This window comes from Pleurodeles waltl, chromosome 3_1 (assembly GCF_031143425.1).
Source record: "Pleurodeles waltl isolate 20211129_DDA chromosome 3_1, aPleWal1.hap1.20221129, whole genome shotgun sequence".
Lineage (NCBI taxonomy): Eukaryota > Metazoa > Chordata > Amphibia > Caudata > Salamandridae > Pleurodeles > Pleurodeles waltl.
In genome coordinates this window covers 1,834,357,840-1,834,383,670 of record NC_090440.1, presented here as the reverse complement: position 1 = coordinate 1,834,383,670, position 25,831 = coordinate 1,834,357,840, and the positions used below count along the sequence as shown (strand labels likewise).

Below are 25,831 nucleotides of genomic sequence, written 5' to 3'. Positions count from 1 at the left end.
TGAAGGAGAATAGCTGAAGAGTAAAGGGGGTCCACCATCCAGCGTTCTTCGCAGCTGGTGCCATGCCCAACACGTCGTGGAAAAAGTTTGTATGTTGCAAGGTTCTAGTGGAATACCCTTCAGAAGAATTTGAGAATGGAGGAGCCCATCCAGCTGATCCTTCTCAGGTTTAAGATATGGGACACGAACATTCGGGTGGTACCAGCAGAAGGAGTATTGACACTGAGCTACCAAATAATAAAGGTGGAAATCTGGGACTCTGAACCCCCCATGGTCCAGTGGAAGCACCAGGGTGCCCCAACGAACCAGCAGGCAGCCTCCGGCCCAGATCAAGCAGAGAAGATGACCACGTAATGTACGAAAGAAGTCAAGGGAATAGGGATATTAAAAATATATATAATGGAAACACAGAAGGACTACCATTTTGATACTGGCCACCCGTCCCACCATGAACAGAGGAAGTTTTATCCATTGTGACACCTGCATCTTTAGTTGAGCCATAGCCGGGCTGTAATTAAGTCTTAGTATTTGGTCCCTGTCCCTATGCAAGCGGATGCATAAGTAGTTAGTATCTTCCTTGACTCAACAAAATGGGAATTAAGCCAGTACCTGTTGTGTGGCATCTGTCAAGGGGAAGAGTTCAGACTTGGACCAGTTAATCTGTAGTCCGAAAGGTTACCATAGTGAGCAATTTCCTGCATAAGCGGGGTGAGATTGGTCGTGGGATGGCAGTTAAAGAGTAGGATGTCCTCTGCCTATAAAGAGAGAAGGAGGGAGTCATGTGCAAGCTGGAGTCCTCCATGAGAATAGAAGTCTTGAAAGTGGCGGAACAAAGGGTCCATTTGCAATAATGAAAAAAGGGGACAAGGGGCAGCCCTGTCTGGTACCCCGCTTCATCGGAAAACTATCCATGAGTGATCCATTGACTCGTATACCATCTGCAGGGTTGGCATACAATAACATAATTAAGGATATGAATTGGGAAGGGATGCCAAGTTGACCCAGGACTACCCCACGGAAGGGCAATTCCAGGCAGTCGAAGGTCTTCTTGGCATCCAATAGGTCATGAGCTGCAGGGATAGTAGGGGATATCTGATGTTGAACTGCAAAAATGGTCCGGAGGTTAAGTGTTGAGGGACAAAACCAGACTGAGCGGGAGTGATGATCTGCTCCAGCAGGAGGGACGGTCTATTGGTGAGTATTTTATTACAGAGATTCAACAAGGAGAGGGGATGATAGGAGGTACAGTGTGTAGGATCTTTACCGGGCTTCAGCAGAAGAGTGATGACGGCCTCACACAGTGTGGGGGGAAGTGCCTCAGTACAAGAGATCTATTATAGAGCGTTAATAAATGGGGGGCCAATTGGAGCTTTAAAACTTTGTAAAAGGCTCCAGTTAGGCCGTCAAGACCAGGGGCTGTGAAACCATCAATGGCAATTATAGCCGCTATTACCTCATCAAGTGTAATTGATTCCTTGAGGAACTCACGCTGACCCTCGAGAGGCAGACCAGGGCCACTTCATCGAGATATGTGCCAATTGCAGACGTTATCTAGTACACGAGGGGCATAAATGTCTTTGTAGAATTGTAAGAATTCCGCCCTAACACCCTCGCTGCCTAAGATTCGCACACCATTCACCGCTTGCAGCTCAGTGATGTAACTGTGGAGGTGTTTAGGATGAAGTAGCCGTGCGAGGGTGCGGCCAGGGCGTTCCCACTCCCCATACGTACGAGCCTGGGCATTTTTACCCAGATATGCCAGCTCCCTATCTGTAAAGTCTTGAAACTCTGTTAGCAATTCAGAGCGGCGTTGCAATTGAGTCGGTCTTAAGCGCAGCATCGTCAATGTTGTGCAAACTAGACTCAATACATTGGAACTGAGCCCTTATATCATGTGAGGTACTGACATGTTTGGAAATGCATACCCCGTGAAAATAAGCCGTAAAGGCTTCCCACAAAGTCACCTGTGTGGAGACCAAGCCAGTATTCAGCAAATAATAGTCACTCACTGCTTTGAGGATTTCCTCCTGAAACACCAGGTCTCGGAGGGCCCCCCGTGATACCTCCAGGTGCACTCTGAATTGCAACCAGAAGGGACCCACAGCTGAAAAAGAGCAGAACCATGACCCGACAGCATCTGGGGAAGGACAGTTATATGTGTGACCCATAGATAAGTGTTGGTTGAAAGGAACCAGTAATCCAACCTAGTCCATACCGAATGTGGGGTGGAGTAGAATGTAAAACCCGAGTTGTTTGGGTATCTGGATTGCCAGACATCAAGCAGTGCATAGGTATTGGTGATGGTCTGAAGGATAGTACGATCCCAGGGTTTATCACTGGGATGGACACCAGTGAAATTTAGTTGCAAGCAATATGGCATATTGAAATCAACCACTACTATCAAATGCCACTACTATCAGATTAGTTGCATCCAGTTATTTCTGGTGGGTAACCAGTCCTTGGAAAAATACTGTATCGTCCATGTTAGGGGCATAGACATTTAATATTAGCACGTGTTTACCTGCCAAAACACCCCGAACGAGGACATACCTGCCATCACGGTCAGAATGGCATGATTGGAATGTGAAAGGGACACGCCTGTGTATTAGAACACAGCTGCCCCTGGAATAGGAACTGTAACAGGAAAAATAACGGTGTGTGCCCCAAGTCCTAGTGAAGGAGTGTTGCTGCTGGGATGCAGGAATGTCTCCTGTACGAAGGCTACACCCATATTCTATCTAGTCATATAGGATAACACCTGTTTCCCTTCCGTGGATTGTTAATTCCCTGTATATTCTAGGACATGAACGTGAGGTCACAGGACATGGTCGGGGAGATACAAAGGGCATTGCACGCGTAAGTGGTGTGGCAAAGATGGGCAGTGAGAAGAAGCAGGAGGACAATGTGGTGTGTTGTAGAAAGTAAACAACATAACATAGTAGAACAATAGCAAAAAAAAGGCAGAATGTAGATTCCCAAACCCCCCCCCCACCCACACCAGACTACTCAAAATCCAGTGCATCCCAAAGAAGAAAAACATAACAAACAACAATCCCATAATTGCATTCATGGCGATCGCTAATGGGGCGTAGCAACAACACGGCAGGCAGCAGCCCTAAGAATAAGAAGCATATGTAGTAATTGTAAATCAATGCAAACACATACTTATAGGTGGCATGGCAGATTATTCAATGTTGATGGGGCCACCAGAGAGGAGTTAGTGGACAATTTTTTGGGAAAATGCCACTGTGTCCGAAAGATAATATCAAATTATTTCACCCAAAGACAGGCAGGTAAACCATGGCATATCGCAGCTCCATCATTTTGAGAATGTTTTTGACATCAAAGTACTTCTGTCGGGCCTCCTGAACTACTGGCATAAAATCAGGATAGAGTGAGATGGAGGCACCCTGGTACTGAAGTGGGACCCTCTCCCGAGCTAGCTAAAGAACTGTGTCCCTGTCTTTATAATTAAGGAGACGGGCTATGAAGAGGTGAGGGGGAGTGCCCTCAGGGGTTCTCAGGCCCAGTGAGCGGTGAGCACGCTCAACGGTGAAGGTGGTGGCAAAGTCAGCGCAGTCGAAAAGGTCAGTTAGAAGGCACTCCACAAAGGCATCCAGTTTGCCCATATTGGTGGTCTCGGCCATGCCTGCTATGCAAATGTTGTTCCTGCGGGAGCGGGCTTCCAGGTCTTTGCATTTCATTGCAGCTTGTTTAAGAGTGCGTTTCATCTTCTCCATTCGTTTTTGCATGGTTGCACTGCAGCCTTCCAGTCTCGAGAGCCTCGCCTCTGCTGTATCAAGTCTAACCTTGTCCAGGGGCTCCCCTAGTTTGTCTATGCGGTCGGCTATGTGTCAAATCTCTACTCCATTGTGTGGAAAACCCCGCCTTGAGCTCCACCACGTTGGCAGCCACATCTTGGGCCAAGGTCGTAGGCATGCTTAGTCCATGAGGTCCTCCGTGTCCGGAGAGAGGGCAACCACCCCAACAGGTCGGGTTTTATAAAAGTTGAGCTTGTGCTGTCTAAAATCCATTTTGCCCATTACAGGGATGCCACATGTCAGTGTAATGAACCAGTAGCAAAGGGCACCCCTCAGCTACACAGGCCAGTTTCAAGTAGTGCAGCCCTGTAGAGGGGGTGAAAGCTAAAGTCCCAAGCCACACAGACTACAGGGTCGCCAAGTGATGCCAGAAGCTGGAGAGTCGCCCAGTGTGTGGTGGTGCAGAAATGCTATACATATTTGAATAGGCAGAGGCGGATGAGATTGAGGCTGAGAAATTGAGCATTAGCAGCAGGGCTATGGCGTGAGGGAGTGAACTTCATATGAAGTTCTCTCTTTTGAGTTTTGCTTGAATACAGGAAAATAAATAAACCGATTATTGCGCAATATTAGAACATTCATCTGTGAATAGCAATATTGACCACATAGCCAGTCAACATTTCTTCTTACTGGCTTTTATTCAGTATTTGAGCCTAAGTGACTGGCAGTAAAACTGAGTGCCTTGCTGTGACATACCGTAGATAGATATAAAAGAACAGTGCCTGTAGTTTTGGTGGAACAAGTTCTTTATAGTGGAACATTCTCCTAAACTCTACTCATAGAATTTGTAGGGTAAATTGAGTTACTAAATTAGTAAAAAGTTAGTAAAAAGAAGGGCTTGGTGTGCTACGCCCTGTGCTGTAAATCTCTCCCTCGTGGATAGCTTCCTCAGTGGGAATTGGTACCACCTGTTTTTCTATTGTATCTAATCAAAGGTTTGCAGTTGCAGTTGTGTTCATAAAACTTTGTGACATTTCACTGACAATGGTTTGAAAACGTCAGTCGTATTTCATGAACCCTTGTAATGTTAATCGGTTTCAAAGTGTACACTGCGGTTCATAAGAACATCTTTAAATTGCCATGCACCCTTGATAGATTACAGTCTTGGATTTTGCTGTCACAAAGGTGTGATTTGATGACCATATGCTTCACTACCACAAAATCTGTTAGTACACCAGGCCGAAGTCAGCTGTACTTCACTACCACATATCTTGAATTTTTAGATCTTGGGGTATCAGCTTAGTTAATTTGTATTGATGGTCAGATATTTCCCTTTGCAATATCCTTTAGACACATTTATTCGCTTGCACAGAAAAATCAATCAGAGTCATTCAAAATGCATCCTTCGCAAAGTGAAGTAGAGATTCTTTCTTTCAACTTGTTTAGGGTCATCAACATCAACATTTTTAAAGAATATTGTCCATGCCATAGTAGATAAAAAAAAGTGTGGATGAAGGACACCACCTTGTCACTGCCTTCTTTTTGCAAATGTACTTTGCCTGAAATTTAAATCAAATATCTGGATGCAAGTGATTAAGGGACACATGGCGAGAGCAAAATAATTTAAATCACTGCAAGACAGTTCTTAAGTATTTACCCCCAAATAAAATCTACAACTTTTAATTTGTGGAAATTCTTATTTTTTTTTATTTTATTTCGTTTTTTTTTAAATGGTAGTTCAAACCAACAATTTAGAATGCAGTAGACAATTTAAGAAGCCTGTGCTCTGTATAGCACCCCATTGGCAATCACGTTAATTTTTTGTTGACCTTGAGCGGTGCAGTGTTGTTTCTACAGCCTATCCATATTCCAAGCTGATGGGGGTCTAACTGCGTTGTGGTGATAACATGACTCTACGTCTGAGCTATCACAGTGGATGAATACTTATAGGTTGTCATTGTATGTACATTATGCAATTATTCTTGCTTTATTTGCCTTAGTTAGGTCCACTTGACTCTTATGTTGAGTGCCCTCTTTATTTTCTGTAAATATTCAAATGTCTGTCAATTTCTATCATTGTGGGCAGTGTGCCACAATAATCTGTTTACATTCTTCGTGTGCATTCTTTGCATTGTCTTTATAAAATGTGATGACATGCAACAGTCTGCTTGACCACCACCATCTGATCCGGCAAAGGTGTGGCACAGCTTGTCTTTAAGGACCCAAGACAGGATATTCAGTGCCATCCTTCTCCATGAAGCAGCCATCTGTTGGTATTCACTTTGTATTTCGACACCTTAAAACTGTTCTTCGATCCTCACCCTCCTCTGGAAGCTGCCATCTGCATGCGCCTATGTCCATCTGTATGAAACCTTAGGCTGAAGAGCCCTCCTGTTGTCCTGAAAACAGAACAGTACCTTATCGGAATGAAGCACCACTTTCAACTACTGAGACTTCTGTGCATGCATGTACCAAACACATCATGACAGGAAAGTGGTTCATGTCTGGCCCTGTGCATTGCTGAATTGATACACCTAGAGGGGCATTAATTTAAGGTTAAAAAGTATATTAATAACAGAGCAGCAGTCTGTAAGAGGTAGTTCCGTAAGAGGTAGTTACAGATGCGCATTGCACATCATGTTGAGTGTGGGAGGCAGTCTGTGCCTGGTTTATTAATACCACTTGTGGAAATGAAATGAGGTTCTCACGTCCATGATTGTCTACTGGCTTGTATTTCTCCACTGCTGTCTGCACTCACGTTAATTGTATGTCCCTAAGAGAAGGTCATATCCTTGGAATTGTGATCAAATTAACATCTTTAGTTGTGATATGTTTAATTCAGTTGAACGCTTTGTCTCACCAAAATGCAGTTTGATCTGCCACCTACATTTTTACAAACAAAAGAGGATCCAGCAACTCCATGAAGCAGATGCAGTGAAGAATTCATGAATTGCATGACAGCTATTAAAGGAAATAAAATGCCTGTAGAAAGACATAAAATAGGTACAGAACATTACAAGTGGTACTTTAGGAGTAGGGCAAGGAGAAATCAAAGAATTTGATAAGGCTCTTCTAAGAATTGAAGGGAGATTTAAACCCAGTGCCAATATTACATTGGATAGGTACAAATTTTATATGCAAAAGCGTTTATCAGGGGAATAGTTTGAGTTTTTTGACAGCTTTCTTGGCACAGTCAATTTCATGCATTTTTTGAAAAAAATCTAATAATTGTGAATGTAAGAAAATCCAAGAAAAGTTTGGGTACCTGGTGGCCTCAAATTGCAAGACACCATAGCCACTGCTAAATCTGTAGACCATTCTGAGAGATGGATGAAAACTGTCACAGAAGATGAGAGCAAATTTAGGTTTGCAGTAGTTTGTATTGTGAATTATCACAATAACTATGCTGTAACCTGCATGAAAAAGAAGACAATAGCACTGCATATTGTTGTCATCTAAGTTCTGTTTTGCAGTGGGTCGGGTGAAGAATTGTTGTAAGTTATGGCGTTTTTCCAACGTCTGCAGAGAAATGAAGAAACAAATAATGGAAAAAAAGCAGAAAGGAATGCATAATGAAAAGTGATGCACAAACATGTTTGAGATGTGAGTATAAAGGTGATCCAGGTAACTAGAGAGATTTAGTTTGGACGCTTAAGGAAACAAGGAGAAAAGATATGAAGCCGAAGGTAAAGGATGCCCATGTGTTAAGAGTCGGCATTATAATCATACTGCATTTGTAGAGCTCGTAGCTACCCGTAGGCATCAAGAAGCTAAGTATGCTACTCGACAACCAGGCATTTGTTGGAGAGATCGGTCCAAACAGCCAAAATTTCAAGAATATGCTGCAAAGCGGTCAAACAGCCAAGTTTTCAAGAATTTGCAAAAAGAAAGTTCCTAGTCAATTACCCGTGAAGGGAGAGGCAGAGAATTCCATAACCTCACAGCATTATATCGGAATGAACAACCTCCACTCCTGATTCTTTTGAAGCGGGGGGCCGCTGCAAGTACGGCATTGGTAGACCGCAGGCACCTTGTAGGAGAGTAAAGAGAAAACAGTGATTGGCAGGTCGAAGGGCTGGTATCCAGTAAAGCCATACAAGCAATGCAGAGTGATTTAAATTTGATCCTTTGGGCCACAGGGAGCCACTGAAGAGATTTAAGAGCCTGCTGTTCTGACACATGTTTGAAAATATTATATAGTAATTGGGCTGCAGAATTCTGCACAACCTGCAGTTTTCTGATCGCCAATTTAGGGGCACCGAAATACAAGGAGTTTCCGTAGTCCAGGCATGTGTGACTAAGCGCCTGGACTACTAGTCTTTTTGGAGTGGAAGGGAAGCGGATGAAGAATGTTCCTAAGAGTTCCAAGAATCCCATTAAATGTTGAAGCTAGTTTTGTTGCGTGCATGTCCACGGTTAGTGCTTTGTCCAGCCAAACCCCTAAGCTTTATATTGCAGGCTTAGGGGAAGGAGGAGTGCCTAGAGTGCTAGGCCATCCCAAATCTATCCAGGGATGCAGATAATTACCCAGGATCACGAGTTCTGTCTTCTCTCCATTTAGTTTTAAAGCGGTGTTGTTTATCTAAATGGCCACAGGCATAAGACAAGGGCCTAAGGCAGCGGAACTGGGAACCGGTGAGTGAGAGAGGGAGAAGACCAGTTGTGTATCATCTGCATACAAGATTGTGGAAATCCCGAATGCCAGCATGATATCAGCCATGGGGTGCATATGTACATTGAACAGTGTTGGACTTAATGAGGATCCTTGGGGGACACCACAGTTCAATGAAAAAGTATCTCTGGTTCAGCTACCCTCAAACACCTGGAAGGTCCTGTTATTAAGAAAGGATTGGAGCCAGAAGAGAGGGTGACCTGCTACCCCCACACTCTGGATTCTCTCAAGGAGGATTCCATGGCTGACCATATCAAATGCTGCACTGAGGTCGAGGAGGTCAATAGCAGCCGTGCCTCCTTGGTCCACCAGCATTTTAACCTCCTCAACCACCCCAGAAGTGCGGTTTCTGTCCCATGTTTAGGTCTGAAACCAGTCTGTGTGGGGTGAAGAATGTTATGCTTCCCAAGACACTCTGATAGGTGATTATTGACATGGCATTCCAGAACTTTACTTAGGGCAAGCCGAAGGGATGTAGGCCTGTAGTTCCCTGGGTCAAGGGGGTCCAGATTAGTCTTTTTAAGAAGTGTTTTTACCATAGCATGTTTCCACAGTATGGGCACGGTTACTTCAGCCAGGGGTGAGTTCAGAATACTGAACAGTCAGCCGAATCTGTTCCAGTACTTTGGGTAAAACAAATGGGGGGCAGGATGCACTTGGGATCCTGATTTAGCTTTATTTAAAATTGTTACAAGGTGCTCCTGGGTGATATCGGGAAAGGTCCTGAGAACCATATTGTGACCCTTATGTTCACTATTGCAAACCTTGGGGGGGGGGGGGGTCGGGGAGGGGGTCCTAAGTTAGAAGGATGGAGCCTAATTTAGATATCATCAACTTTTGTTCAAGAAAAGGCATTAGGTCATATATTATCACTCATGATTGATCACGGTTCTCTCTGGTTCATGCTCACTAGAGAGTTGTTTTTAAACAAGTTTGTTGGATTGAGGTGGAGGAGCTGGTGGTCACACATACAGTCCAACATAGAATTGAAATAATATGGAGTATTTTGGTCAGAAATTAAGCCATACTTTAACATTGTCAAATGACTGGTAAGTTCATTGTAAACTTTGAGTCAAATACTTTACCATATATGAGGCTAAACAGCACATATGTCGTAAAGCAAGCATTTCTTCTAATTTAATGTGAATGATATTTAGAATTGTATCAATGCACTCTAACAGGTTTTTTGTGCCTTTTCTGTTTCAAATGTGCATGCCCTGCCTTCCAAGAACTAGTTTGCAAATCTCCATATTTACACCCTTGCACCTCTAGGGTGGTCTGTCTGTGGTGCCCACAGTAGAGTGACTGCACAGCATCGCGGCCTACTTCTTAGTGCCAAGATGGGGGTTTGAAAAGTATCAGGCTTCTCCCCCAGTTTTAAGGCAAGTTAAAAGGTTTGAAAGTAAGAGAAAAGTGATTTAGGTTGTTTTCCTCATTTGTTTTATATTAAGTTAGGTCATCTTTCCATAGCAAATCATTTTTTGTGTTTCTGATAACTTTGGCCCCGTTTGACGAATCTCCACAAAACTTTCCAAAAAGGTTTTACTTTTTGGCTAGGTTGTATGTGGAAAGTTTGGAGGTGATTCATCAAGCTGGAGCAAAGAAAAAAGGCGGGTTTCCAAAGAGCAGAATCCCCATGCATTTTCCAGACGTTTTTAAGGCAGGATTCTGCAAAAACTGCTGAATGGAATTAAAGCAAATTTGGCAGGAAGTTTTATCTTGGTCCCGAGATTGTGCTTTTTGTGCATTGGTGCCTCAGTAGTTTTTTAGAAATTAGGGGGCAAAAATATTTGTATATCTGGATGCTTGGTTCTGCAAGAGGCTCAAGAGACTCTTGCGGGAGTGTCAGTTTAAAAATGTAATGGTCTGATTGGCCCAGGAAGCTTTTTTTCTTTGTGGCAATTCGCTCCCACTGGAATCATACTTCTGTGCAGCAAGCACTCTGATTGGTTGTAAGCATCATCAGAAAAATGCTGTTGCCAGTCATTACAGAACTCGGGGACTCAGTCCTTGGATCTGAAGTTGAAAAAAGAGTGTATGGTGCGCACCAGGTGGGAAACGTCCTTAACCACACATTGTAAATATTGCAGACGTTTACCACAGCAGCGTAACCATACTTGCCAGAACAAAGACTGCCTTTTACTGTGCCTTAACCACGCATTAAATGCATGGTTAAGCAATTGAAAAAGGCAAACCGCAGGAGAGGATGCGGTGAGGTAAGTGGGGCTTGGGAAGGGTTGGGGGTAGTTTTTAGGGGTGGGGTAGATTAAAGGCTTGGGGTTGGTGGTTCAAGCGATTAATTTTTTTTGTATAGATGCAGAAATGGGTGTGTTTGGGGAAGTTCTGTTTTTAGGGCTTACAATGGGTGTGGGACCGAGTAGTTGATTTTTAGGGGTGGGGTGGTGGGGCTGGTAGTTTTTTTTTTAGGGGTTTAGGGTTGGGGGAAGGGTAGTTAGCCCCTTGGCCCACATAAAAATGCTTGGGGAGGGAGGCAGGTGGTCCCTTCCCCCTTAAAAAAAAATAGCCCTGGGGAATGGAATTCCACAGGGCCTAAAAAAGGCTCAGGGAAGGGGGCCACTTTGCCACTGTCATAGCTTTGGAATGCATAGAAGTGTACTTTGTATATTTGTATGTATAGATTCTCTTTTCATGCTGCAGGTTGGATTAAAATGGAACGTTTACACGTTTACGTGGGCGATATCCAAGGAAGAATCAATGTGTTCCACCTAAGTGAGAATGAGCAGAGTGAACTTCATGGGTTGTAGGATAGGCATTGGTTGAAGTGCTGATTTGAAAGGAAATGGGATTTGGAGCTAGAGTATTGGAGTTGGTAGCAAGAGTGTGAAGAGTGGTGTGATTGGTTAAAAAATAGTTTATTGTTGCCAGGGACCTCAAGCCATACAATCCTGTGCCACCATGTATTGTTAAGGTTGATGCCAGTAATATAGTAGTGCAGTGTGAACACAAAAAAGTGAATGAAGTGAATTTTCCTTGGGCTATGCATCAAGTGGGTTGAGGAAACAAAAAGAATTGTATTCAGCTATTGAAAAGGAATTGATGTTATGTGCAAGCTGTAGAAAGTTTAAACCATATTTGTGGGGGAGGTGGTTTAGTACCAATGATACTCCTCTTGTGTACATACTTTTATCTGGGACTATTAAGAGTTAAACACTCCGGATTACACTTTTGCGGTCAAAATATTTACAGTATCTGTTCAGTATTCAACGCATACAAAGGGGAGAAATGTATATGCTGATTTTTTTTTTTTTTTTTTTTTTTTTTTTCCTGACATCCTCTTGTGATCGATTATATGACTATGGAGCAGGATGAAGTAGAAACTTATCTTATTGCTTTATTAGATGTGGAGGCTGCTAGTGCTGTTTCAAGAGCCCTTGAGAATGGCATAGCTTTGCAAGAGGTTGTAAGCTGTGTAACAATGTGTAGCTGAGAGAAACACAGTTATCTGACTGTATGCAATCTTATTGCAAAGCTACTGAAGGGTTAAATGTGGAGGCTGGTATACTGATGAGAGAAGGAACTCGAGCTCCTCCAGAAGTGTTGAGAGCAGATAGTATTCATAGTGGGCACAAAGGGAATTTAGATTCCACGCGCACTAAACTCAGACTTTGGATGTGTTTTTGATGGCCAGGGATGAACTTTGATGTGAAAGAGGCAGTTCTGTGTATTTGAGGTGTGAAAAAGGACTTGTGACGTGTGTTACGACTATATAATATATTGAGTTGCTGTTTCGACCACAGAACATGGTAGGTATCGATCTGCATCACCAATATGTTGTAGTGATAGTTCATTATTATTCGAAGTGACCAAAATTGAGACTTTTTCCCTGGACTTAATAGTAAGAATAAAATTGAATTCTTGAAGATTGTTTTTTCAAGAGAGGGTTTCCCGGAACAATTATTCTCTGAGAAGTTTGTCTAATTTGTCAGTGAGGAAATGGAGAGGTTTCTTTAAAAAAGTAGGAGTAAGAGTAAAATATTTGAAAACTTCACTGTATCACCCTTAAACTAATGAATTGGTTGAAACCATAAACAATGTTCTGGTTGCGTGTGTCAAACGGACTACAGCAGGTACTGATATTGTGGCAGTTGTGAGGACAATTCTCTGGTTTTATCATGCTACTCCATACACAGTGACTGGAGTGGCTCTGTTTCAACTATTGAGAGAAAGGAAACCGAGTTTTGAAGTTATGTCCAGCGTAGATAAAGTGATGGTTGAAGGATGTCTGTGAATCTCTAGAAGTGGATGATGTTATACACTAAAAAGTAGATGTGGCTCAACTTAAACAAAAATTAGCATTTCAGACATCACAAAGAGATACCCAAGCACTCAAAATTGGAAGTCCAGGTGCAGTAAGAGCCCATCACATAAAAATTTGTCATGAGTTTCCTAGATAGTATATATTTATTCAGTCATGGAAAACTCTGTACATTCCAGTACATGATACAGTACCGCAGGAGCCACAGCTGACACGTGATTTGTCACAGTGAGTGACTTTTTCAAGGCTAATCCTTCTCGTTATGTATAATCCAAGGAGGAATACGTAAAAATCCACAAACATTTTACTCTTTGATAAGAGGTGCAGCATTCATACCACTACTGCTAGTTGTTGTTTTCTAGAAATTTGAGTTTGATAACAGGAAAAAGGTCAAAGCACATTAGTTTCAGTAGTGGATTCGGATTGCATCATGAAAATATAATGTGTCATCAAAGGTAGTTCTAAATTTGGTTGGCCTGTTCTGATTGAGAAAGTATGTGGCAAAGCGATGAGAGTTGGTGAACAACACAGTGTTGAAACCTAAAGTAGTGAAAGTTGGACAGAGTCCAAAAGATCTGAATGTGAGGATGGTACACATAATAATTACTGTGGAAGTAGTCCAATTCCAAGAAGTGATTGCATTCTTAGGATTCCTGCTGATTTTAGGTCTTAATGTTTTATCATTTGTATATTTCTCTTTAAATCATCTTTTGTTTGTTTCACTGTGTGTTCCTCTATGTTTGTTTAGTGCCTAGCTTGATCTAGTGTCTTTGTGCAGGGCTGTGGTGTTTTTCTTGTGGTTGTGTGACTAAAATAGCTTTTCGTGTGCTTAGGAATGGAAAAAGCCATTGTAGTATCATGAGGTAGTTTGTATCATCATTTACATTTTTGGTGGAATGTTCTGGGTAGATTAGAATGTTATTAGTAGTGCAATATTTCAGTTACAGCTCACTCCTTGCCGGACTGCACGTCCACAGCTCGATATTTCATTCTTGTTTTTAAATTCAAGTCAAGTCTGCTGGAATAGGGTAGTACTCAGGAGAAAATCATTGGCCTCCAGTCCATCCTCCTTCATCTCCGATAAATGTCTTCAGCATGCCAAATGGCAAAGGTCAGAAAATGGGTGTACATGTGCACACAACAGGGGAGCTGGCTCACCAAGCATGCATAACCATTTGTGTGCTTCTCTGCAGGTCTGTGTGTGTTAGTGTTCTGGTGTTTGAGTTTGCCTCTGGGCAGATGAGCCTCTCATCTTGTGTGGCTCTTTCCTCAAGAAAGCCCTCACAGCAGAACTTTGTCAGCCGGGCTTCAGGTCTGGTTCATGAGGTCAGAGGCAGGTTGCAGTTTTAGGTCTGATCCTGACCTGCAGGTCCCAGTAACACAGAGTCCTATAGCTGGTCATTTTGTTACTCAGTGCAGGTCAAGAAACATGAACGTCAGAGGGGAATCTAAGAACTGCTCCGGAGTTCCAATGTATACCAAAGATTGTGTGTTCTCGAGAGCAAGCTGCCGGCTATTCAAATGGCTGCCACTTTTGAAATTCATATGTCTGTCTAATTGATTCAAAATGATCATGTAGTGATATCGCCACATAAAACAGAGAGGGAGAAGGTGGCATCCGCACCATACTGGACCGCGGCGAGACAGCTGCCCTCATCCTCTATGACCTCTCTACAGCCTTCAACACCCTCTACTACACCACCCTGTGCACCATACTACACAACGCCGGCATCTGTGGCAGGGCCCTGGAATGTATCCGCTCCTTCCTCACCGGCCGAACCTAGAGAGTCAGGCTCCCACCTTTCACCTCAAAGCTGACTGTAACCGGATGCGGAGTTCCCCAGGGCTCCTACCTGAGCCCCAACCTCTTCAACACCTACTTGACCCTGCACACTGAGATCGTCAAACACCACGGGCTCAACATCATCTCATACGCTGAGGACACACAGCTCATTCTCTCCATCTAGAAACAAAACAAACTTTTACAACGGATTGAAGGCAGTTGCCAAGTGGATGAGCGACAGCTGCCTCAAACTCAATTTGGACAAGACAGATTTCCTCATCCTGGGGCCTGCCACTTCTGTCTGGGATGACTCCTGGTGGCCCAGCAACCTCCGAACTGCCCCACCTCTGACCGACCATACCGCAGCCTCTGCATGATTCTCGACTCATCACTGTCCATGGCCAGCCAAGTCAATGCCATCTCCTCACCATGCTTCCACACCCTTCGCCTGCTCCGGAAGAGTTTCAAGTGGATCCCCATTGACACAAGGAGAACAGTCACCCAGGTACTCATCAGCAGTAAACTCTACTACAGCAACACACTCTATGCCAGAATCAACAAAAAACTCCAAGCAAGGCTCCAGAGAATACAAAATGCCACAGGCAGATTGATCCTGGACATCCCCTGCCACAGCCACATCTCTGCCCACCTCAGAGACCTACACTCGCTCCCCATCAGCAAACCCATCACCTTTGAACTCCTGACCCATGCATACAAGGCCCTCCACAACGTCGGACCTGCCTACCTCAGCGACCGACTCTCCTTCTACACCGCCTCCAGGCAACTCCGCTCATCACAGCTGGCCCTCGCTACCATCACCAGGGTCTGGAAGAACACTGCTGGAGGAAGATCCTTTTCCTACCTCGCCATGCAGATCTGGAATACAATGCTGCTTCACCTCAGCCAGTCCCCATCACTGGCTCAGTACAGGAAAGACCTCAAGACCTGGCTCTTCGACTGACCCTGTCCCCCAGCAAGCACCCTGGGACCCCATGGGTGATGTTGATTGTTTGATTGATTGAAGAAGGTGATCATTAAGTGGCCTGGGACACATATTGGGTCAGCGGTTAAGATAATCTCTAGTTCAGGCTTCAGTTACTGGTAAAACACACAACCATGCTCAGGTAGCCAATTTTCTTTTTGCAGTCCTTTAGCTAGAAGTATTAAGATCCGAACCCTACAGAGAAAAAACAACTCAGAGAGGGTCAACAGAGCCTCTGACGAGTCAGGCTTGGGCAGCATCAGGTGATTAGCTTGTTCTCTGATTGGAGAATGATCTTTTTTACCAGTTGGCTTTGTCAGTGCTTGTTTTAATCGTCAGTATGCATTGCTCTGTTTTAATTATTCCAACAGAAGCTTTGCAACCGATATGTAGCACCTTATGTTCCGTTCGACGGTGTGTCGTAGAACGATAAGACCCTCCCTCCCACCGAGTCAGCAGATAATCCATAGTGGTACTCATTAATTTTTTTTAATTTTTTTATTGATTCTTTGGAAGCTCATATGAGAATTCTGTTTGTAAGAAAATGATGTTCAGAGCAATAGCAAGCTTTTACATTGACCGTTGCCTGTCAAACATTACTGACATTTGATCAGTTCGAATGCATTGGCCTATTCCTGTTAGTAAGAGTCCCTATTGCCTCCAATAAGTGCCGGAAAGTGGTCAGTAAGGCGTCCTATCAGTCGGAGCTGTATGAAACTCACGAACGAATTATCAAATAAATACATAAATAAAACAATTTTGAATCCTATAATCAGCGTATATTGCTATTTGAATGAGTCTATATTAATTGGATGGGCTCTAAAGCGTCCTTGCATGTTACAAATACAGTTACAAGTACCAGACGGTGGAGAATTTACATCTGAAAGCTCAGTGATGCATGCAGATGTATAATTTAGCCTGTTCTGCATAACTATGTTCTTCCTGAGTCATTGATCTTTCTAAGCGCAGATTTCTGTCAGAGACTGACTGATACGTTTTATTTTCTCTTTTAAACAGTCCGGATCTGGTGAAGAAAAACAGTTTATCCTTTCTGAACACATAGACAAGATTAACAGGTATTTTTCAGTGCTGTGATTTATAATTCTGTCCGTTTCAGTCTTCAGTCATAATTTAACTTAATGTCAACCAAAGTGCATTGCGCCTGTTTTTAATTGAGGAGTTTTAATAAGTATGCTAGATTTTAGTTTTGTTGAATTAATCAAAATTCCTTTTTTGCAGTTTGCCTTCTCATTACGTTTGCCAAAACTAAGGAGGTCATTCAGGTTACCGCCAGTGCAGTACCCTTCATGTGGGCCCCATTATGAGTTTCACGCTGGGTCAGCGGGCGAAAGCATTTTCTGCCCGCTGGCCCAGCGGGTGACAGCCCACAGCATTGACGCCAGCTCATAATTGAGTCGACGAAAATGTTACGGCGCGTAGGGTGCACCAGCACCCATTGTGCTTTTTAAAGCACAACGGGGCTGGCCATGCGGGCCCCTGCCCAATAGCATGGGCAGTGCAGGGGCCCTCATGGGGCCCCCTGCAACCTGTCTCCGACAGCCTTTACATGCTGGGGCTACCGTCATGTAATCGCTGGCAGAGAAGGGACTCTTAATCCCCAGGGCAGAGATGCTTGGATTAGGACCACCAGCACTGCCAGCCCCTCCAGTGGAGAAGAAGTGCTCTGTATTGGAATTAGCATTTTTGTATCACATTACTACCATGGGTGTGGCTCAAAGTGCCACAAATCGATGTCCACTTCGCAGCAAGCGTGTCCAGTATGCATGGTTGGAAGAGTACAAGCTTAAAGAGTTACCTATGAAGGAAGTCTTGGGAGTCATGCATGAAGGCCGGGACAGTGCTCCAGTCTTGTCACTGTCGACTTGGTGCAGCTTATGGATATGTCAGTGACACAGCAGATCAACTTGGATCCTGCTTATTAATACCTTTTCCGATCAACAGGGCTTATGGTAAATGTAGGGCCGCCCTTTGGTAGAGTTCCAGGTGGGGAACCTCAAGCCCTCCTTGATCGTACGTTCATTTTAGAGTGGCTAGCCTGACGCATTTATGATTGGTTCCCCAAAGCAGGTCCACTATCAGGCTATCTGGAGTCTGAAAGTAATATCGAGCCATCGCATACAGTGTACTCTGCAAGGTATAAAGACAGCAGGTCATATTATCATTTTTGTTATGGCAATCTTACCCATTCAGTTCAATAGGAGCTTCCTCCAGAATCGAACCGAAGTGTGCACACCTTCCACCACTCAACCTGTGTTCCGTTCAGATACCTCAGGCCATATGGGTCAGCTGCTTCCCAAGGTATTGGATCTCCCTCAACTCCCAGGAGAGCCCCATAAGCCTATCCAGCTGAAATAATTCAGACTTGTCTTGGTTAACAATAATTCCCGAGATCTCTCCAAACACCTGCATGATATTAAGTAGGATCGGTGTGGAGTAGGGCAGTTGTTGCAGATACACCAGGGCATGGTCAGCATATAGGGAGCCCACGTGAGTTGGCTTTCCCAGCGTTATACCTCACAGGCCCATCGCCCACCTCAGAGTCGCTGCTAAGGGCTCCACTGCTAAGGCAAACAAGAGCGGTGGGGGGGGGCAGCCTCCATTCCTTCTGAGCGCACCCAGGCACATGGTGTAGAGTAGAGGGGGCTGACCCATCTTATGATTCTGGGCCCCAGTCCCACGATCTGAAACACATGCCACAGATACACCCAGTTCAAGGAATCAAAAGCCTGCTCAAAATCTAGGCGCGCCAAGTCATAAATAGGCCCTTCGGGCATGGTAAATGTGAACTAGATGGCTCAGGTTGTGCAGTGTTCCGCCTTGGGATAAAGCCTGATTGATCAAGATGTATCAGAGTAGACATTTGGGGGAGCAGACGGACACTGCTAAGAATTTTCATGTTCATGTTTAATAGGGTTATGGGTCTGTAGGCCGTGGCCACCGTTGAGTCCTTGCCCGGTTTTAGTACCATGACCACTCGTGCCTCCAGCACAGAGGACAGCAATGTGCTGACTGTTTATGCCTCGCCATAGACCTCCGTCAGCCAGAACATCTGGGTATTTATAGTAGAATTCCACGGGCAGTCCATCACTGTCTGGGGTCTTTGCGTTTTTTTGGCCCCTGATCTCCTCTCTAGAGAACGGAACATCCATTAACGCACTGGATCCCTGGTCCAGACAGGGGAGCTGTACCTCTGACAGTATCACTGACAAAGCGTCCAAAGATGGGGTGATAGCTCAGCGTATATTGTATTGAGATGGGTGCAAAACACTTTATTGATAGTTCTTTGTTTGTGGACTAGAGCTCCCGTGTCTATGTACATTGACAGCATGGTAGGTTCAGGGGATTCCCGCTGGGCCAGCCTGACCAAGAGAGCATCTGTCCTATCACCTTTGGTGTATAGACAGGGACAATAGGCTGTATAACTGTGTTTTTGGAGCAGACCTCAATCGTCTAATAGCTTTGTGCGCATTGTGTGTGAGGCCTCCAGTACATGGGGTCAGAAAGAAGCACAACCTAAAGCCTGCTCAGTTTCTTTTCCAGCACTTCTAAATTGTACTCTAAATGGTGCCTAACCCCATAGGGTGTAGTGATGCAAACCACTTTCACAACGATCTTCATGGCCTCCCAGTCAAAGGCTCTGCAGCTTGCCAAGCCCCAGTTGTCCGCAAAGTAACGTGTCAGTGAGGCCCAGACTGTCTGTGCGAATGGTGGATCTGCGAGGGCCTTCGCCCTAAGAAGCCATAAAGGTATCACCAGGCGACCCGGTCCGCTTCCAAAACCCAGCAATACTGGGGAGTGGTCAGAGAGATATCTGGTAAGTGATGTCATCAACTCCGGGCGCCAGTTTGGCGAATATAAGACAGTAATCTAGTTGGCTGGAAATGCGTGTCGCAAGGTGTAGCAAGAGCACGTTTTTCGTGTAGGGTGCCTTTTACGCCAGATATTGCATAGTAAGACGGGGCTTAGTATCAAGTCGCGAGGGTTCACTATTCAGCTCCCCGAGCAGGACGCAATTACTGTCTCCAACGAGCATTACAGCCGTGTCCACATATGGTGATGCCTCCATCATAACGCCGGGGAAAAATCAATGCTAGGAGTGTATTACATAATAATGAAACAAATCCCCAGCGTCAATGGTCCCATGCAATATAACATACCGACCTTCCGGATCCACTGTATGATTTTTGTTTTTGAACAGTACGCAGAGGGCCACCCAAATAAGCGCCTCCTCATGCACAGCAACCTATAAGTTGGCATAAAGTTGTCCCCGTCAGTGCTTGTGCACGCATGGAATACAGTCCCCCATATGTGCATTACCTGGAGGAATGCAATGGCCTCCTTATATCATCTCAAGTAAGCGAACACCCGTATATGTTTCTCGAATTGAGATAGCCCTCTGACATTCCAGGTGATTAATTTGGTCAGAGAAGCAGTCAAGCAATGGTGTTTGTTGTAGTGATGATGGTAGATACGATGCTAGTAGGAGTGATGGTGGTGAAAGTGGCAGTAGAGTAGATGCTGGTTATAATGATGGGTTTGGAATGGGGTGAAAGTGGTACTACTGTATGGCAATACTGGTAGCAGTGCAGGTGGTGCTGATAATCTTATATAACACTCTCTTTAACATTTCAATAAAGAAAAAAACACAGAACATAAAATGAAATAAGGTATGACTAAAAGAAATCTAAAAAATACTTGAAGGAAATATAACACAAATCACAGAAGAAAGCTTTTTGAATGTAACACAAATATTAGTATTGTAATACATGAGAACTGCAATCCCATTATAAAAGCCCATCTTTAATTTCCTTATTGCTGGCTAGTTGTGTCTCATCTCCTCGCCTATATTTATGAAATGAGGTAGCTGCACAACTGTACAGTAATACGCTTTTACTGTACAGTTGACCTTTGATGGTCACAGTGCCTACTGCTAGAGCTGACAAATAGTGAAAGGCAAGTCACAAAGTATAAGTACAGCTGCAGTTTAAACATATTAAGCGGGAACTGGCTTTTCCCTGTTATCTTTTTCTAAAAAACATAAGGTGAGCAGCAAAAAGGAGATATTTATAAGAACATGTTTATTTTTTCCATGCTGGAGGTCATTACAGGAAACATATAATTTATGCCTGTTTCCATATATTCTGGGGGGCAGAATTGTTTAAATTCTGATTTACATTAAATGATTCCGATAACTGTTTTTGCAAAAAATAACTGCTTTTGGCAGTGTTTAGTTTCACACTGCTGATTCTGCTTTTATTCTTCTTTTCTCTGATGAACTTGAAAGTACAAGACACCAAGGAGTTCAGTGGTTTGAGGGAAGTGTAATAGAGTGACCATGTGTTATAGGGGGAAAAAATCCCCTCTCCTGTACATTATAAGGATATTGCAATTCACTTCGGCGTTCATAACCTTATAAAGGAACTTTGCTGTTGGCCTTATTTCTCTAAATGGTTATGGAACTTCTCTGTGACTTGCAGTATCCTTAAAATTTAGAACATGAAGGATTTTGTCCCATACATTATACTTTGAAAGCCTCTAATCCCAGTATAAAAACCTGTCTCTAATTTTCCCCTTACATGCTCTTTCTGATGTCACTAGTCCCCTGGAATAAAGAGATGATGTAGTCGCTCATTTGTAATCACTTATAACAGTTCAGTTCTGACATCAGAATGCCTGATGTCTGAGTCTGCAACAAAGGGCAAATGCAGGGCATTTCACATAATTAAAGCTGCACTTTAGAAAAATGAAAAAGAAACGTGCTGTTTTCTTCTGCTCTGTTTAGCTAGATGAAGAGTGATTAGCAGAAAGGAAATATTTACGGCAACATTTATTTTTTCCATGCTTTACTGATTATAGAAAATTATATGATAGTCTCCTTGCATGTTTTTACACAATCTGAAGTACAGTATTTTCTAAAGTCTGATTTGATTAAATTTATTGTATTTGTTTTACAAAAAATATATCTAACTGCTATTTGGTTTGTTTTTACCAGTGGCTCTAACTGTATACTTCTTGTTTACAAACATCCTATCTCTTTCATAAGAAAGAGCACAACACCAGGGATGTAAGTGGTTTGTGTGAAAGGTGATGGTGTGACTATGTGTTATAAGAAATAAAGAATCCTCTGCCTTTGGCCTCGTTCCTCTGTGTGGTCAAGGAACTCCTCAGTGACGTGCTGAATCCTTCTAATGTATGGCAGGGGGTACATTATCCCATATATTATATGTTACAGTAAGACCTACTGCAATCACATATATGCAGCTAGTGGTGTCAAAGAAGACAGTTCCAGCTAAAAATTGGAGCAACCTTTATGTGTAAGTTATTTTAAAAAGTGTAAATATATTACACATGTTAGTATCATTGTCTACATAAAATGTAATTCCTAATCGTCCTTATGCTGCGGTTCTGTAATAAAAAAGCAGGTAGTCTGCTCCAAGAGACTCATAGGACAAGGTGAATGTTTAGTAGTTTAGTTACGCTAAGTGAACAGACAAAGACAAAATCAGAAATTTATTTTTCCTAGAAAACGTGGGTCGTGTGTGAAAATCCAAGCTGTACCTAAGGCATACCTAATAAAGTGCATATATAAATAAGTAGTGAGGCTTTGAATCCACATTTTTCATTAATTGGCTCAGTTCACTGGTCATTCACATTTTGCTTCCGCCCACCACAGGATACAATATGGAGCAGTATGTGAGCCCACTTTAGCCACCGAGGCTCTTGCTCTACCAGTTACAGCATTTTGCTTAATCACATGTGCATGTCGACCTAAACAGAAGTGCACTTCAGCGCAAGGCCTGTTGGAACTATGCTTTGCCAATGATTTTTCTTTCACATCTTTACCCTTTTTATTTTTTAGACATCCTTCTGTGTTCAAACTAAGTTACAGTAATTCAAAGCTTATGTTGCCTTTTCTTTGCACCAGTGAGAATTGTATTTTCCTGTGAAGCGTATTAAAACTTAAATGGAATAAGTACGCCTGCCTGCTTCGAACCTTCTATAGAGTTCTATTAAAATTGTATTCTATGGTTATTTTATTTTTATTCAATTTTAATACAATTTTATCTTGCAAGCACTCTATTTAGGCAGCAGAATATTTTCTTGTTTTCTTTTTCTGGGCTATGTTTGCGATAATGAAGAAGTAACCATTCTAGCGGCTTGCAAAGAACAGACATATTGGCTTTGCCGGTGCTTCTTTTTATATAGCCAAGACTGAGGAGGATATTTTTTAAAAACACGTTTCCCCCTCTGAGCACTACATATCAAGGCAGAGTTTTTTTTTTTTTTTTTTTTTTTTTAGATAGCCTGGCTTAGCCCTTTGATGTATTTTTAGCTGAAGTCAAAGCTCCTAAAGGGCTGCTGAAATCATCCCTTTGAATTGAAGGTGCGATTCAATGATACTTACTCAGTCCCTCTCAAGGAATTTCTATCTTTGTGGATATTTTTCAGCTGCAACCCTGACCGGAAGTATTGTGACACAAAGGTTTGCTATTCTGCACAGGTATAAAGAGAAAAGTAAACATGGTCTCTTTTTCATTTCATTTATCCAATAAAAGGTCCAGAATTTTGGAACGTTAGGTAGAGATATTGCTTTTTTGGATCAGTCCCCAAGCTAAAATAACATGTGGAGCTATCATAACATATTGGAATTATTAATTATGGAACATAATACCGACAATTTCCCCTGAGAAGAGACAGGATTATATGACATAGTCTTGGAGGTTTGTGTGTCGTTTACTTGGCAGTTAGCAAGTGCTACTTTACGGATTTCTTCATTTTGTTGATTTTTATAAATAACTGTATTCAGTTTTATTTCGGGTCACATTGTGGCTCTACCTCACGCTATTCTAGTCATAGATTCTGAATTTTCCTTTTACTGGTCGAGGGGGGAATTTTTAAGACGCTAATTGTTATCATTTTTATCTGCTATTTTTACTTTCATTTCCTGCTACTCAATTTCTCCTGCACAGTTAATTAGTTGTTAAGTAGTACTGCCTGACCTTCTAAATTATGATTTCATTAGCCTCTGCCCTAGCGTCTATCTAACCTGCTTTAATTGGGTGATTGCATATTGTATTTTACTTCTTGACCTTGGGTCGAGTTCCTTGTAATGAATCTACAAAACTGCAAATACTCTTTGATGATATGACTGTCTATTACCTGTAGAAAAACACTGTACATGCCAAATATTATAACGTTTAAATAAATCAAACACAGCATAGTACGGAAACATCTGATTTCACCTCTATTCCCTAAGGAATCTAACTGACATTAGGGAATCTTGAGAAATGAGTTTCTGAATGTTCTAAAAAGGTGAGGGGAATGATGGAATGAGCCAAAGATAATAGGGAAGAGCAAGGATGCGTAGATGTCTGGAAGAATATAAAAAACATAATACTACAGATAGTATCAGTCCTTTCCTTGTGAAAAATAGTATACCACTTTACTCCTGTACATTTCCTAAGAATGGTTTTCTAATCTTCAGTTGGGTACTTAATCCTCTTAGCTACAGAGTCTTTCTACACGTTTTCCTCAGAGACTACTTCTGAGTTAGCTCTGTGCCTCCCCGGATTTCCGAGAGCCGGAGCCCCCCCTGCCCAATTGAAGGAATTTTACGAGGGCATGCTACTCATCTTTGGGCAGTCGGCCCCTTTCAGAGCGCCTTTGAGCCAGCAGGGTCAACAGGGGACTCTTCGGGTTCCATGCTGGTGGCTTCTGCCCTGGCTCCGGGGGAGGGGGGGCACTGAGGGGTCCGCTTCCAGATCCAAACTAGTGTCGGTCATACCATTGCGACTTTCCTGGAGGATAGTGCTGGGGTCGATGCTCCTGATGCCGCCCAGACCAGCAGACGGCGTAGATCCCATACTCATTGTTGACTCTGACACGGAGCCAGACAGGCAGTGTTCGACACCAATTCTGACTTTGGCGGGGGCCTTACTCCTTAGGTCAGATCCTGACACTTATATTTATGGGTACGAGTTACGTGAGAGTAAGGAGGGGTCGCTGGACCCTCTAGAATACCAGCTTGAGGACCTTATGGACTGAGCTCAGGAACTGGGTGAAGCCAGTGGTATGAACTCCTCCCCTGACGCTGGTATGCTATCTGTGGCTATGGAGGAGGGGCATCCTATTCCATGGTGGTTCAGAGAGTTCTTGGGCCTCGCGCTGCCTTCAGTGGTTGTCAGGACTAACCTCCTGACTTCACCCTGGGGATTCCACCCCTTTTGCCCTTTAGTGAAGCCCTCACTGATGTCCTGCTGGGGACCTGGTCCAAATTCAGCACAAGGGCTCCAGTGAACAGGACAGTAGCCCACCACCATAGGCCTGTGCCTACCAACCTGGCTTTCCTGACCCAACACCTTACCCCTAAGCGATTGCTCCTCCAAGCCTCAACATCCTATTGTGCGTTCCCTTCCACTCCCCCTGATAGGGAATCCACAAGGCTGGATCCCCTTTGGAAGAAGTTTTTTTCTTCCTCCAGTCTGGCATTGTGGTCCATGAACACCGCATGCTGTTGGGCCATTACACCCATACCTTATGAGTCATGGTCCTGACGTCTTACTGTCCAACTTTGGTGGAGGTAAGTGCTTGCCTCCCCACACAAGACAGAACTCCAGTGCACCACATGTTTTGCAGTTGCCAAGGCTTGTTGGCATCCTTCCATGAAGTACTGACTGTTCTTCTTCACCGGTAGTTGTTCTTTTGCAGCTTCATCCGGGTTAGCAGGGGCTCCTGTTCTCCCTGGACTCTTCTGTGCTCCCTGGACTTGGTCCCCTTCTTCCACCGGTCCTCAGGTCCAGGAATCCACTGTTTGTGTCTTGCAGTCTCTTCTGGTTATTTCATAATCTTGTTTCTCGTGTCTCTGTGTGCTCTGGGAACATTACTGTGTTTTACTCCTGTTTTCCTGGGCACTGGGGTGGGTTCTAGTGCATACCTTTGGTGTTTTCTAGTACTCCCAGCGCCTCGCTACACATTACACTTGCCATTTGCATTCCACTTTCTTAGTATATGGTTGTGTTCCCCCTAGGCCCATTTCTAACTATTGAGATTTTCACTAATTGCACTGTTTTCTAACTGTTTTTATGCACATTTCTACATACTAGTCTTCATAATTTGTGTATTACTTACCTCCTAAGGTTGTATAGCCTCTATGGTATTTTTGGCATGTGTCACCAAAATAAAGTACTGCCTTTATTTTTGTAACACTGAGTGTTTTCTTTCATGTGTGTAAGTACTGTGTGACTACAGTGGTATTGCATGAGCTTGGCATGTCTCCTAGATAAACCTTGGCGGCTCAGCTACAGCTACCTCTAGAGAGCCTCTCTTCCAGACACTG

The 25,831-nt window shown here is 43.4% G+C and overlaps 1 protein-coding gene across 1 annotated transcript in view; it reads left to right on the top strand.

The window, feature by feature from the left end:
* The window catches only part of HIBCH (3-hydroxyisobutyryl-CoA hydrolase), a 671,455-nt gene that overhangs the window by 462,420 nt on the left and 183,204 nt on the right, over window positions 1-25,831 (top strand). Inside the window, exon 10 of the mRNA XM_069225902.1 lies at window positions 16,492-16,550. Coding sequence (XP_069082003.1) covers window positions 16,492-16,550 — 59 coding nt within the window. The remainder of the gene's footprint in view (window positions 1-16,491; window positions 16,551-25,831) is intronic.